This window comes from Pezoporus wallicus, unplaced genomic scaffold (assembly GCF_028554395.1).
Source record: "Pezoporus wallicus isolate ANWC-B61680 ecotype Strahan unplaced genomic scaffold, APGP_CSIRO_Pwel_v1 contig_7985, whole genome shotgun sequence".
Taxonomy (NCBI): domain Eukaryota; kingdom Metazoa; phylum Chordata; class Aves; order Psittaciformes; family Psittacidae; genus Pezoporus; species Pezoporus wallicus.
The window spans coordinates 573,818-588,771 of NW_026636538.1; the positions used below are offsets into that span (position 1 = coordinate 573,818).

Below are 14,954 nucleotides of genomic sequence, written 5' to 3' on the forward strand. Positions count from 1 at the left end.
GTGGGATGTGTCAAGTTATGGACTTATTTTTTTGAAGAAATGAACTGAACTGATGACTCTGCTTTATCAAAATGCCTGTAGTTGTTGCATTCTTCTGCCTAATGGTCTTTGTTTATTGTGTTGTGAAGTCAAATGAACTTCTCAGTGACTTTTAAGAAGAGGCGTCAGCTACTGACATGAATTGAGTTTTCAGTAGAAAAGATCTTCACCTTTTCAGTTCTCAATTGCTTCCTGGTCATGGTCTGCCTTCATTCAATTATTGAAAGTGGCATTTGAACATGTCTTTCTGATCTCTCCTATGTGGTCAAAGCGAGAAAACTGATGCTGCTTGCCATGGTGTAACATGCTGCAGTTGCCTCCTTAGAGCTGTCTTCCTTAGAATGCCATAAAAAGCTGCCTCCATTTGTATTATTTACAGAATTGTATTTATTAACAAGTTCTTGACCGAATTTGCTCATGTATATGTAAATCATGTATATGGTCATGTAAGTCGGAAAACCTGATTTACACACTTCGTGCTCTGCCCTGTGAAGAGAGGTTTATTCTCAACCAAAATGTCTAATTTGAGAATAACTAAAGTATAACGTTATTGTGTGACAGAAAATTCCTCTGCAATTTCTACTAATGCCACATTAGAGGCACATTCTTCTATCTATCTGTACAGATGCATTTGTTAAAATGTTGCTTTGCATTGCATTGCTGCCACTTGAAACACAGTCCTTGATTGCTCTATTTTCTTAGACATACATATGCAAGTGTACTAGTAATGTCCCAAAACATTTAATTCTGTGTTTTCTTGCTGTGACAATCTGAATGTCTTGCTCTATGGTCTCCCTAAGCAGAGCCTTTTCACCTCCCCTCTTTGTCCTCAGATTATTTTTTTTCAGGAGGTGAGGTCAGGTCTATTAAGAAGCCAATATCAGTAACAGGCTGATGAAACTCCTTTTTGCTTTTTCTGAGTGCCAAGTGACCCTTTTACTGGAGCAAACAGAAATGGAAGCTAATTGCTTGCAGAGAAAAACCTGTGGTTTGAACTAAACATTTGTTATTAATATGGGGATAGCCTTGTAAAGTGCGATTGCTTCGAACATATCTGCAATGGAAACTAAGAGAATTTTTCCATTTGATGGCTATATATGGAGCAGATTATGTGCTGCATTTTTGAAGCAGAACTGTCAGAAATAAGGTGCAGATAATTGGCATATATTCCCGCTTTATCTGAGAATAACTTAGGGTTAACAGGTTACCTATCCATTGTGTCTACTATTTTTGCCAGCACTTAACCGCATTAAGTAGCCTAAAGATGCCAGCACTGAATTAGTTGCTTTGGTAATGCATTGCTTAAAAGGTGTTTTTGTGATACCTGCTAACTTTACTGAACTTAGGAAACAGCTATTCTTCCCATTTACTCCACAAGGTACAGGTTTAACAAGGAAATAGGGAAGTTGATCCAACATACAGAAATAACATATCACTAGCAGAGATTTTGTAAACTCAATTTATATCAGTTTAAATCTCTTTCTTTTACTCTTCTTCCTGGACAGCTTCCTCTGTATGTCTTGGCTCTCAGGTGAGAGCCTGTTTGTTTGTCAAGTGTCGTACAGAAGTTGGTATCAAATCTAAATCTCTCTGTGCCTGTGAGGGCTGTCAGTTGAGTACATTTTATAGTGTGGCCTTGGATAAAAACAGGGTAGGTCTTAGCAATTCACGGGCCACACAAGCTTTCAAGATAATGAAACTTCAAAGTCAAAGGACAAGCAAGAGCTGCTTCTCCAAACAGGATCACTGTATACATATTTTTGGTAAGTAGGAGAGTAAAAGAAGCATGGATGTGGCTGCTCAACTGTGGCTATTCATAAGTTACAATTCAAGGAAGACTGCTGTGCTAGCACTGGCCTTCTCAGTTGATGCCTCCAAGCATAAGCCTACAGAAGACCATGAGATTGCTTTTGATGTTTGCTGATATGTGTCACATTGAGGTTTGCTTTTTCTACCATGCCACAGAAATATGGTCCTCAAGATGGGGACTTTTATCTGATAAGGGCTATAAGAATAAAGCAGAGTGTTTGGGGTTTGAGTTTAAAGCGTGAGAAATTTGCCTTTTTCTCTCCCCTTCCTTGCCTCCCAAGACAGGTGATATGTTTTCTTCTTCAGTAGGTAAACACACTTGCTAGCTTTTCTCTATGATATACATAAAGATAGCATAGAGACATGTGTATATATCTCTCTATGATATACATACTATAAAAGTGACAACAAGGCAAAAGAAAGTGTGCAAATTAAATAGCATGGTCTCAAAAATATGTGGATTTGGGCTGTTTTGTCTGCTGTGCATTCATATTTCCCCCTCTCAGGAGGTGGCTTAGGTGTGTAGCCAGATTCTGGGCAGCAGGGCAGTGGTCTGTAGAATATTAGAAGCATATCAGAGAAGTGGAGAAAATAAGGAAATAAAAAGGGAACTTGACAGACCCCTTTCCAGTTTCTTAGTACCTCCCTGCTTTGTGCTGTATTGTAAGCAGTGCTTTAGCAATAATACTGACAAAGCCTAACAAAGAGACGTGCTTGCTGGCAGAAAGTTGCTTAAAATAACTTACTGAGGATAAAGAGGCTGCCCAGGTCAATAATGCTGTGAAATCCTCAATGTGTAGCAGCTCCAGGATGTTTTGTAGGCGTATGGATTTTTAAAAGCTTTAGACCGTTGGTAAGGCTGTAAAGATTGCAGAGTGCTGCTAACCTTGTATTGATGGTGCTGGGACAGTTTTATGAAGATTTGGAGTTTGGCTATAGAAGTACTGAAGTCTTTGTTCCCTTCAGCAGAACTCTGATTTAAATTATGAATGTTAGAAAGAAAGTATTGTTCTTTATTAACAGATATTTAATGCTATTTAGAGTCTTTGTTGTATTTTATTCTTCAGTCAGATCTATCACTGTTAAAAATGCTGTCAAGCAACTTACTTGGCTTGCTTTCCTTTAAATCAAGGGAAGCTAATTTATGAACTACAGTGTAATTCATCCCTACCTTTTTTATGAATGTAATTCTTTTGGTTCCAGTTTTGTGTAGCATTATTTTTAAAACATCAGCTGAAGGTAATCAATGTGAAGCTTATTTCAGCCAGTTTTCGTTAATGGTAGCCACTCATGATAAGTGAGAGATAATGTTAGCAGTTCACTAATCCTTCAGTTAAAAGAGCAGCTTTCTTGACCATGCCTTAAACTGAAGAATTGTAACATGCCATTCGAAAGTGGTCCCTTATGTAATTTCAGTTGAAACTTTTATTTTGAGGAATTCCTATACATTCATCTTCAGAGTTGTTTGATCCATGTTCTGCCACATCCACATGCACAGTTATAGGGAAGGAGTAGCCCAGGGGAAAGGATCAGGAGCTGGGATTGTGGTGGGAAAGGGAACCTCTGCAGGACATCTGATATCAGTCTTTCCACTGCCCAAGGACTATTATTTTAGTGTACTTTATACTATGTAGTTTCAGCTTGATGTTTTCTGTGTATGTTTGTGGGGTTTTTTAAGAGCAAACAGATGGTTCTTCTGAATATGAATACATGTGATGGTGTGCAGAAGAGTCTTACGGCAGGTATGGAGGCTCACAGCAGACTGCCTCACTGATGCTCTGTCTTGTTTTCTCTTGCTGTGCTGTTGATATGGGATCAACCAGCTGCAAAACCATCCGGGGAAAAATTCCTAACAATATAGTCCAAATTCTCTTTTAGTGGTTCTGCTCAGTATGTCCATTTAAGTTCCAAATGTAACACTGGACTGTATTTGTCTTCAGAAGAAATTGTCCCCCTTGCTTCCCTTGCCCAGTCCAGTGCTGCACTACAAGCCCCAGGGAGCCACCAGGAGAGTCAAAAGCAGAGAGAGGGCAGGAGGGAAAATCTTTCCTTTTTGCCTTGGCCCCACCTGGCTAGGAAGTTGGCTGGGCTCCCCCAGCCCAACCTGTCTGTAATCTTTGGCTGGGGAGTCAGGCAGCCTTCTGCTGGTGATGCACCAGTTCATTCTCCCTGGTGAAGGAGGGGAGTCATGCCTGAAGGGCAGCCTACCAGACAGACATGGCTTCTGAAGCCATGCAGCCCGTACAAGCTGCTGTATCCCTGATTTCACTCAACTGCTGTTATAGTAGAAGTTATTAGAGTGATGGTTTATCCTGTCTGAAGTAAACTCATTTCTTATCTTTTTATGCATCAAAGAGCATATGAACACCAAGCCTTTGTAGCAAAAATTCAGTTAAGTAAGATGGGATCAGACTGCAGAATCCAACAACTTAATCTTGTAGACCAGTGAAGTGAGTAGGAGTTGGCACCTGGAAACAGCAATAAAGTCATCTTTGTTGTCTTACCATTTGGGGATCTGGAATATGAAGAGGTATCTCAGAAGGATGTACCTGGTCTCTCAGTGCTTTCTGTGTTTACTGTCTCTGTCTGAGAAGACTATACCAGTGGAAAGAATGATACCATTTATCTTTTTGGCCATGGAGATTATGGCCTCTGACCTAATTTAACCAAGTTTTGATGATTTGGGGCTTTTTGTTTGTTTCTTGTTTTTTTTTAAGGTATTTGTTCAAAGGGTGATTCTTTCCTCTCATGTTGAGTGCACAGCCTGCATATTGTGTTGTAATGAAACTAGAGTCCTGGTACAAAGGTGTGTTTCATTTAATCATGCTTAAATCTTATTTGAGTTCTACTTTCCTTAAATAAGAATCTAGCAAACCTGGGATATGAATGTGTTACCATCAACAGTCATCTCAGTTCTAGAGGATCTAGGATTCCTCTTCATTTAGAGCAATTTATGACCATCTTCTGAAATAGGTTGCACGTGTTTGTCGGGAGGGAGGGAAGTTACTTCACGTAATTGCTATGATGGCACACAATTTTAGAAATATCAGATTTTAGATCCACCAGTGGCTGGTTTTCCACCTGTGGGGAGCTTCGGTAGGATGTCACCAAAATCCTGCTGGATGCAGGTGGCAAGCAGAAGTGTCCATTGGGAGATCTGTAGACCTTGATGAATGAATCCCTACTGAATAATAGATTATGCATTCAAAAATTGGAAATCTCACTCCTTAAGCTGTGAAGCTGATTCCTGCTCGTCTTTGATAAACATCAGTTGCCCTACACAACCTTTGTTAGTAATATTTAGTTGATGCATAATGTAACTTTAATAATATAGTTGTTTTATTTGTAATTTCCCTCCTTATGGAAAATGAATGTAATTGATTGAGCAAGTTTATTGCCAGTTCTTGCTACTAATGGCAAAATATCTTAATTTCAATGATTTCACATTAGTTGATTCTGGGTTCCTCACATGGGGTTATTTTGTTGAAATCCATGGGCTGGAAAGGAATCAATATGGGGCTTTTGAAACTGGTGGAGGTTTGCAGTGCTCCCACTACGACTGATTACAGCTGCTTTTGTAGGGCTTTAAAAAGAACAATCTGTATTAAAAATATCATTCTTTGGTATGAGCTTGAACAGCTCCAAATAGGTTTCCATGGGGGCTGCCCTGCAATTTGACCACTTCAAGGGATTGCAATAATCACCAGTGGGCCAGGGCAGCAAGGCAGAGGAAAGGCTATTAGGTGGGGAGTTATTGGCATGCATGCCAAAGAGGTTACCCTGGCAGCTTTAATCATTCATCCATATTCTCAAGAGGAAGGAGGAAAATATAAGTGTTAGTTCTTCTGATTGATTAGCAAAAAAGGATCGGTAAGCATGAAAGGAGAGGGGAAAAGCAAGTGCACGTTAGATTTAAAATCACTGACTAGGGCAGGTACATGTAGTTATGACCTCTAAACCAAAAGCTACCTGCTTCCTCCATTGCTGTCACACTTGTGACTGCTGATTCAAAGACAGGCTAACCTCTTCATTTAGTATTTTCAAAGGAGTGTATTTAGCTTCTTGGTCACGCTGTGCCTTAAATTTAACCTGTCTGCACATGGACTGATGTGTCCTTAAAAAAAAATGATTAGCATTTTGAGCTGTGACAATGATTTGCATGGTGGTTTTGATCCTATTTTTGGCAAAACTGATGGGTACTTTTTTGGAAAACATGCAGAAAATTGCTATGCTAATTGAGAGAAATCAATCCGTGATGCACATTGCTGGCTACTGGCTTCCAATGCTGTTTCGCCTGCACACTGTCCTTTAATATTTCAGTCTGGAGTAGTTCTTTGGAAGCTGATTCAGCTGCAGACCTTCTAAAATAGTTTCCCTGTTGTATAGTGCCTACGTCAAAGGCAGAGTTGAGGAATAAACTGTTCTTTGCACAGATTGATAGCTTGGTGTGAGGGCTGAAAGGGCTTTGAATCTTTTAATTTTGGGATTCCCAGAGAAACTCTGGTATTAAACTTCTGCTTTTATGTGGGAAACAAGAACTGCTGTGTACTGCACCTTGACTGTTTAGCAGTCCTGAGATTTTCAAGGTAAAAGAGACAACTAAACTGCAGCGTTCAGTTCTAGGTTTCATGTACAAGAAAAGACCTGTTGGTAGAGTGTCAGGGAACGTGATATGATATTAAATCAAGGGGGTTCATGTAAACGGCATGTACTATTTGCTTGGGTTGGTGTATCAGATTTGCCCTCCTCCTCTATCAGTCCGAAGTAACTGTTTTTATGTTGTAGTAAGTTTATGTGGTCACTGAGGTAGGAAGGTCCCTTGGTCCTAACCTGTAGCCTCTGTGTAGGTGATTTGACCGTTTGGTCCTCTCTCAAGCATGGGCTTTCAGCATGAACTGCTGTAGAACCACAGGAAACTTCCATTGATGGAGAAACAAAATAAAATACTGCAGTTTCCTATCCTGTGATCCAGGTAGCTTTCACTTGCTGAGTTGTGGGATGAGGCTGTGGAGCATCTTCTGAGGAGACTCTGTCTACGTGGAGAACTGCTCTTCTTTGGGATGTAGCAGTGGCAGAGATCCACAGAGTTGTAAAGGTTTGTTGTTCCAGAAAATTGCACATACCTGAATGAAGATGTAGGCATCTTCTGCAGGGTAGACGATGAAGGCATCTTGTGAAGGGGCAGACCCAACTATGGTCTCACTCAGCTAGCAGTCCTTTAATACTACTTCACATGAGCTTGAGCCTAATTAGGTAGCCTGGGGAGGGCTGTTGTGTAACTGATGAGGATCTCTTTTTGTTCACTTACTAAATATCTATTGTAGCTGGAGAGCATGGAGCAAGTTGTTTGATCTGTCCTTCATCACAAATCATACTGTTGATACTCGTGTAAGGATAGAAAGCTCTGCCTGATCTTGCCAATGTGCTACCTCTCCTCTCTTCTGCACCTTCATACATACCTGTCCTACCCTGGGCAACACAGTTTCTGGATAAGGCATTATATTAACAGACTAAAGTTTAGTCTCTGTATGCATCTGGTAGATAAATGATGCACAATGGGAAATCGGACTCTGTGAAAAGAAGTGGAAAGGTAAAAGCTTTTTCATAGAGTCATAGAATAGTTAGGGTTGGAGAGGACCTTAAGATCATCAAGTTCCAGCCCTCTGCCATGGGCAGGGACACCTCACACTAAACCATGTCACCCAAGGCTCTGTCCAACCTGGCCTTGGACACTGCCAGGGGTGGAGCATTCACAGCTTCCTTGGGCAACCCATTCCAGTGCCTCACCACCCTAACAGGAAAGAATTTCCTCCTTATATACAATCTAAACTTCCCCTGTTTAAGTTTTAACCCGTTACCCCTTGTCCTGTCACTACAGTCCCTAGTGAAGAGTCCCTCTCCAGCATCCTTACAGGCCCCCTTCAGATACTGGAAGGCTGCTATGAGGCCTCCACGCAGCCTTCTCTTCTCCAGAGAAGGAGATTCCTTTTCCACTGAAATTTTCCTCAAACAGGTCAGAACTTAAGAGAGTGTTTATCTTTCTCCTCAAGGCAGGACAAGCTTCAGCTCCAAAGCTGTGAGCAGGCCAAAGATCCACTGTACAGATCTGTGACCCTTTATAATAGGAAGAAAAACATTTTCAATTAAACTTGAACAAGTTCTCCTGTTGCAGTTTTAAGTTCTATTATCACATAAGGTACCATACTGCATGTAATTACACATAAGGGAATATTACTAAATGCACAAATGACTGTTAGAAACTCGTGTGCCTGTTTTCTATGACTTTGTGAAGAGTATGAACACAAATCTATCAACTGCAGCACTGTGATTTCTTTGATGCATGGCTGCAAGTGAACAGTAACTGATGTAGTGGTGGCTTGTTGGTGTCTCCTTACCCCAGGGACTTTTTGCCTTGGAGTATTTTCCTGTGAGCACCATGTATGCAGTGTATTTTCTTTAGTGCAAGCTCTGACATAGACAGCTGAAATGCCTGACACGGGCAAGAGTTGTTTTATTAATGCCGTTCTTGTCAAACACGTCTCTGTTTTGGTAATTAGTCTGGCATAACAGACTGTGCGCATCTTAAAAGCCAGCATATTTTGACTCTTGGCTCTGACGTGAGGCAATCTCTGTAAATCAGCTCTTTTGGTAGACTCCTTTATTGTTGAACACAAGCAGTAGTAGAAGCAGTTTGCAGTACTTGTGTTTATTTTGGGCTCTCTGCCTTTCCTCAGCAGCCACGAGCGGTCAAACCCTTTCTTTGTCTGTCATTAGAGATTGGAGGCCTAAAGCTATAGTTTTGTGTGGCATCAGGAAGTTCTACATAAGGTACAAGGAGCGTGAATAATCTTTCTGGCATGTGCTCCAGCCATGGTAGCTGCTCTGCGCTGTACCAGACAGGGTCTCAGCCTGCTGCAGTGCTGCCAGCACCAGCGCCATCCCTATGGACAAACACCCAACTTACGACACTAGTAGGTACACCTGTGCAAAGTCAATTTATGAAGTGCAACAAATATCCTTTAAGATTCTAATAAGACCTTTGGAAATGAGCTCTCCAGAATGAGTCACTGCAATCAAAGCTTGTTATTTAACTGGCCAAAGCCAGCAGTGAGGGAGACAGTGGCTTTTTCAAATCCAGTCCAGGCAGTTGCCATCACAAGGCTGATTTTCACATTGGGTACGTGGATGAGCAGGAGAACTAGGCACGGAAAGGCAGCAGCCTTGGAGAGTGCTTGGAGGGTTTTGAGCAGTTCCAAGGTAAAACTGGGAAATGGTAACCATGTCAGAATGATTCAGAGGAAATGAGCAATGCAGATGTTGGCTTCTGTACGAAACCTTTGCTCTCAAACTTGGAAAATTCAATCTGGGGCCTGTTGTTATGGGAAGAATATTTTTTGCTGAGATCAGTTACACAGACTGCGGTGTAGGGCAGCCAGTACTCACTCCACTCACATCACCATTGTGCAGGCAGTACAGTTTCTCCAGGAAGAAAATGGGGAACCCTTTGTGTGTTGTGTTTAAATTACATCACTAATTATTAGTGGCTTGTTTCTCAAAAATTCCTGCAACTGCCCACCACCATGCCTCCCCCTGCCATCTGCTAAAGGCCCCACCACACTTGGCACAGTGCACCGAGGTGGGGTTTGCTCGGAAGAGTTTGGCCTTTGAGTCCTTAAAAGCAGCCACCACTTTGAATAGAAATAATGGGGACTACATCTCTTCTTTTCTTCGGTGCCCAGCTGTAGGGCATATCAGTGAAAGGAAAGAAAGATATCTGTATTAAGACAATTAGTGGTAAACATGCCTTGTAACATAAAATCCTCGTTCAAAATTACATGTTTGTAACAGGGTACATGTGGGCAGCATAGGAGCGTGCAGGCTGAAGGAGGTTGATGAGCACTGTCAGAGCTAGGTAAAGCTCATCTCTGAGAATCAATAACACCATGAGAAATGGAAGATGAATGCTCTTCCGGTCAGCATGTTTCTTTGTGAAAACCTAGTGCTTTGAGATGGAAAACTGATTCTCAGGTTTTGCACTGTAGAATTTCCTGGACAAGGTTAATGAACTCATAATGGGACAGTCCCAGTTGATGAAACAGCTTTTCTGCTGTGATCAGGGAAAGCAAAGAAATGGCAGACAATGATAGGAAGACACCTGCCTGCTTCAAGGTTGGCAATGCTGAGGCCTGTTAGGACTAACTACTGTTGGATGGCAGATCATAGTTCCTTTAGCAGGAAGCCTAGAGGGAAATACAGCTTCTCCTTCACACAAGTGCCTTTTTTTCAGTCTTCAATGGGAGTCTCTGCAATAGCCCTCGGGCTTTAAATGAATGCATTCAGGTAATTAGCTTTCAGAAAAAAAGTAGTGTATATGAAGAATACATCACTTCAGTGAACTCAGACTCACCAGCTGAGCATTCTTTTATACAAGCATGTATAGAGCAGCACTATATTATATAGTTATTATATGTTAATAGATGAGGAAAATCTGTTTCCTTTCTCCTTCTTACATACAAGATCTCTACCTAATCAACAGCTGTAATGCTTAAAAATTTTCAGAGCCTTCTGGCTTAGGTATCTGTGATATAACATCACTTTTAAAATACTAGTCTCTGTTTCTGCGCATACTGAGTGGGTTGCATCTGAAGGACTTCCATCTGGGGGAAAGAGGGAAGCAATGTACCATTAATAACGAGGCTGCAAACCTCAAATTCTCTGTCCCATACATATACCTAAAAAGGCAGAGAAGAGAAATTTGCATGCATCTGTAAGTAATAAAATACTTTCTTCCATACAGCAGTTACTCATTGCTCTTCCATCTGAGTTTCCAACAACCACAACAGCCGTGGTAGGCATTACTTCTTCACTGCTCCTCGCACCAGCTTTCTTGGCTTCATCTATATGGCATAAAAGTCTTTAGCGTCTTACTCCTAAATTATCCCCACACACTGAAAGGAATGACTGTATTGGCAGCACTGGAAAAGGGAATGGCTATGACAGAGCACTTTGTACTTTTTTGATGAGATGAAGAGTCAGTAAAGGCTTTTTTGTTTTGTTTACTCTCATTTAGTGTCAGGATGAGGCGTTTGGGATTTTTTTTATAATGTCCTGGATGATCTAAATTTATTAAATTAAAAATCATTTGGAATGTAAGCTTCATTAAAAAAAAAAAAGAGTTTGAGACTTCAAATTCAACATATTATTGATATGGGAATATCTTTTATCTAGTACTTGATGAGTACTAATCTACACTGAACCCATAAGGTTTCGATTTATGCCAGTGTAGTCAATAACCAGACAGGAATCAGTGATCATTGGCATGTAGCATGTGAAGTATTTAGGTCACAGGATTTTGCAGCATTATATTCTTGGAATAAAATGTAAGTGGGATAACGATGATGGACAAGAATGCAATCTCTGTCAAGAGGTAATGAGCAGTTTTTGTGGCTTCAGGGTCAGATTAAAGGACTGATAACAGAGACATTCTTTCCTGGTGTTCCTGCCGTTTTAATAGATCTGAAAATAAGGCTGTTACAGAAAAGTGTCATAAGGGCTCTCATTTCAATTGATAGCCATATCAAATGGCCTCTGAAATATTTGGCCTTCATGATAAGAAAAAATAAATGTATAGAATTGTAATTTGCAAACGTTTTTACTTTTCCTCCTGAGCATACTGAAGTGCTGGTACAGACCTTTCTCTGTCCAAGAGTACTGACAACAGACTTGTTTTTCCACCCTGGAAGTACTCCATAGGCCCCCGTGGATTCCCAGATGACAAGCAAGAAAACATTTCTAGAGCAAATGTTAAATCAAATTAATTTTTACATAGCATAAAATTGCAAAACATGGCTTCAGTGCTTGATACAGAAGGACCATGAATGAAGCATTCTTTTATTTTTATTAACAATCTAAGCTTAATCTTCACAGAATTATTTTGTGTTAACTGTTGGGCTTTTGATCTTATTCTAAACCTTAAGACAACTTTCATTCCAAGTGGCCTAAGGCAGTTTACATGCTTTTGAGCAGCTGGGAAAAGAAGTGCAGGCTGTGGGCGTAGGAGGAGGTGCCCCTACCCCATGTCACCTAGCCAGCTTGCAAAGAGGGTCTTTTTGGGGATAGTGCAATGCATTTATCTAGGCAATGCTTGCAGATTTTTAAGCTAGAGTATGCTTCTTTGTGCCTTTTGTTTGAGAGGGTGCTCGTTTCCTGCCCAAGTTTCACTAGATGAGAATCATTTGCACTAGAAATGGGCTGAAGAAAGGGGCTCTGGCCAGAGAAGCTGCAGAACATCTTCCTCAGATGAAGTGTGGTGTTTGATCTGAATTCGGTTGGAGTTCACTGTACTGTATATTACTCCCTATAGTAAATATTGTACTGATTCTGTAAGACTGGGGGGAATAGTTTTCTCATTCTGATGGAGAAAGAGAAGACCACCCACAATACTACATATTAAATAGTGTTTCATAAATAAAATATAGTGGATGCTCAAATACAAAAAAATACAACTGCTGCTGAAAACTACACTGACTTTCCTTCCGTTTCTCTGTTTTCAGCTGGTTTAAATCTTGAAAATATCTCAGCATAGCTAGAAATGAAAGCTTTTTGGCAGCTGAAAAGCCATAATTCATTGAAAGAAAGGGAGTGAATATGATGGTGGGGAGCCTGGCTGACCAGGCACTTGCAGCTTGGGCTGGGCTGGGCTAGCTGCTCAGCTGTCTTACAAAAACTGAATCTTTAGAAGAACTGTCAGCAATCATTTCCGTCTTCTCTAAGTCCTGTGAGGCTGGAAACAGCAAGAAAACAGGGGTTTTGCAGGAGGATGTTTTGGATTTTTTTTTGTTTTTTGAATTCCACTAAGTTTGCTTCTGATATAGACAGAAGTAGGAAATGGCCTAAGGAATAAATAGATTTGTAAGTTCATATCTTTATTGCACACTAAAAATTCTGGGCACAGAAGTGTGATGCTTCTGTTTTCATGCAGACTAGTTTTCAGTTACTAACATTTGCAAACTCAGGCAGTTTCTCATCTGTTGCCAAATGCTATTGGCTATTTCCATTGTTAGGAAATTTCTCCAGGTAGGTCTTCAATTTTTTTCCCAGCTTGGTGTTGGTTATCATTTACTGCTTTTGAATAGTGTATGCCTTTTCTGTACTCATGGTCAGCCACCTGTGTTTTCCTTTAAATATGTTTTGTTTTTTCCTGACTGGTATTGGAGAGTGGGCTATTTTGTACCACAATTGTAGCCGAAAGTAAAATGGGGTGAAGTGTCTTGGTCCATTGTGGCAGCCTCGTCAACAGCAGGATATTTGTCCCGTGACAGGGAGTTGTTTTCCTACACGGAAACAGTCTCAGCTGTTTCTTAATTACAATACCACCTATACAACTACCGAGGTACTTCAGGCCTTCCTTTGGAAACATATTTTAAAGGAATTAAGTAATTTGATGGTGACCAGACAGTGTCTTGAATTTCTGCTTTGGACTGCAGCCAGTTCTAGGCAGACCGTGTGAACTAGCAGCAGCAGATGAGAGTAGACCTTTTGTAAACCCGTTTTAAAAACGGGGCTTTTCTTCTCCCACACATCCCACAGGTAAAAGCTGCCATAGCAGGAGTAGACTTTGACCAAGTGTCATGTTGTTTTTCTTTTTCCTCTGTAGAAGAAAAACAGGGTAACACTGTTTTAGTTCAGAGCTTTTCAGTGAAGTTTTATAGGCACCCCCAGTGAAAAGGTCTTTTACGCTGAAATAATCTAATCAGGATGGCCTTTCTGCTTTCCATGTAGAATCATTTTTTCACTGTAGATCAAACTGAAAGCAGTTTTCTGCCATGAAAAAGGTTAGAACAGGAAACTGTTGCCAAACAGCTCCTAAAAAAAAATAAGTAACAGATGTCTTTGACAATATTTTTTAGATCTTTGGGGGAAAAAAATTACCTTGGAAAGTCTAATAGGAGTCCTTGCATTGAGGAGTTACCCCTTTCACAGTCTGGTACCCTTTCAGGAAAGCTACAGTGAATGCTGGGCAGAATAAACCAGGCAATGAATACCATACAGTAAAGAGGAAGATGGAAATGCTTGGTACTCAGAGCAGCAGGTTTGGGTGCTTATCTGAGATACAGAAAAGATGCACTTTGTACCATTTTCGTATTTGGCTTTTTGATTTAAAACTCCATTTGCAACTGTCGTACTTTTCTCAAAAGTTGTGGCAAATGGGTCTTCACAGAAATGGTCATAAAAGTAATAGTAGTAATAGCAGACGGTACCTTCCTAGTCATCAAAGATACATGGCTCCCATAAGGAAGTTCATGTTCTATCAAGTGCAAGCCGCTGTGGAAGAAAGGAATGCCTAGTCTTTCAAAGCCTCAATTGTCAGTCTAAAAGGATGACTGATACCTTGTTCTATTATCAGCTCATTTTAGCAGACTTTCTCTTTAGTGGGGAAATACTTGGGGACATAAATGTGGTGAAATTCACAAAATCCCAACTTTTTAGCCTCTTGAAGCTACAGCTAAATTTTAGGAGAGATGCATTGAGGTCGATATACCTGTGATATGAGTCTTGATACGTGCTCTTGTTGCTTCCCATTTGAGATCAAATGACAGTCTGCATGTGACAGCCTATATATGTCATATTTGAGATCCTGACAGAGGGCCTCACTTCCAGGATTTGCTTCTTTCTTGTTACAGAAGCTCTGCAGAATATATTGCAAATCCTGTTTATTCATTCATGCATTTAATGAAATGAAGTGTGATTTGAAGGGGGCTTGCTTCTTAAAGATTGGGTGGTTTCCTAGTCTTCGTTGTGCAGCCTTGGAAATTTTTTTATGCTGCAAGTTTTATGAATTTCTTTAACACCTTAGATGAATGTGTTGCATAAACTGAAATTATAAACTGTTCAGTGTGCCATCATCAGCTTCTGAAACAGGAGTAAAGATTAAGAGACTGCTGCATTGGAGAACTGTTATCTTTTTAACCATTCTCTCTTATCTGTTTTCCAGAGAACAGATTTGACCTCTGATAAAGACCTGTACCTTGACAACAGCTCTGTTGAAGAAGCATCAGGCGTCTATCCAATTGATGATGATGATTACTCTTCTGGGTCAGGTTCAG

General features: G+C 40.6%; 1 protein-coding gene across 1 annotated transcript in view; it reads left to right on the forward strand.

The window, feature by feature from the left end:
* SDC2 (syndecan 2) overlaps positions 1 to 14,954 on the forward strand; it is a 60,920-nt gene that overhangs the window by 34,364 nt on the left and 11,602 nt on the right. Inside the window, exon 2 of the mRNA XM_057400509.1 lies at positions 14,843 to 14,954. Within this exon, the coding sequence (XP_057256492.1) occupies positions 14,843 to 14,954 (112 nt within the window). The remainder of the gene's footprint in view (positions 1 to 14,842) is intronic.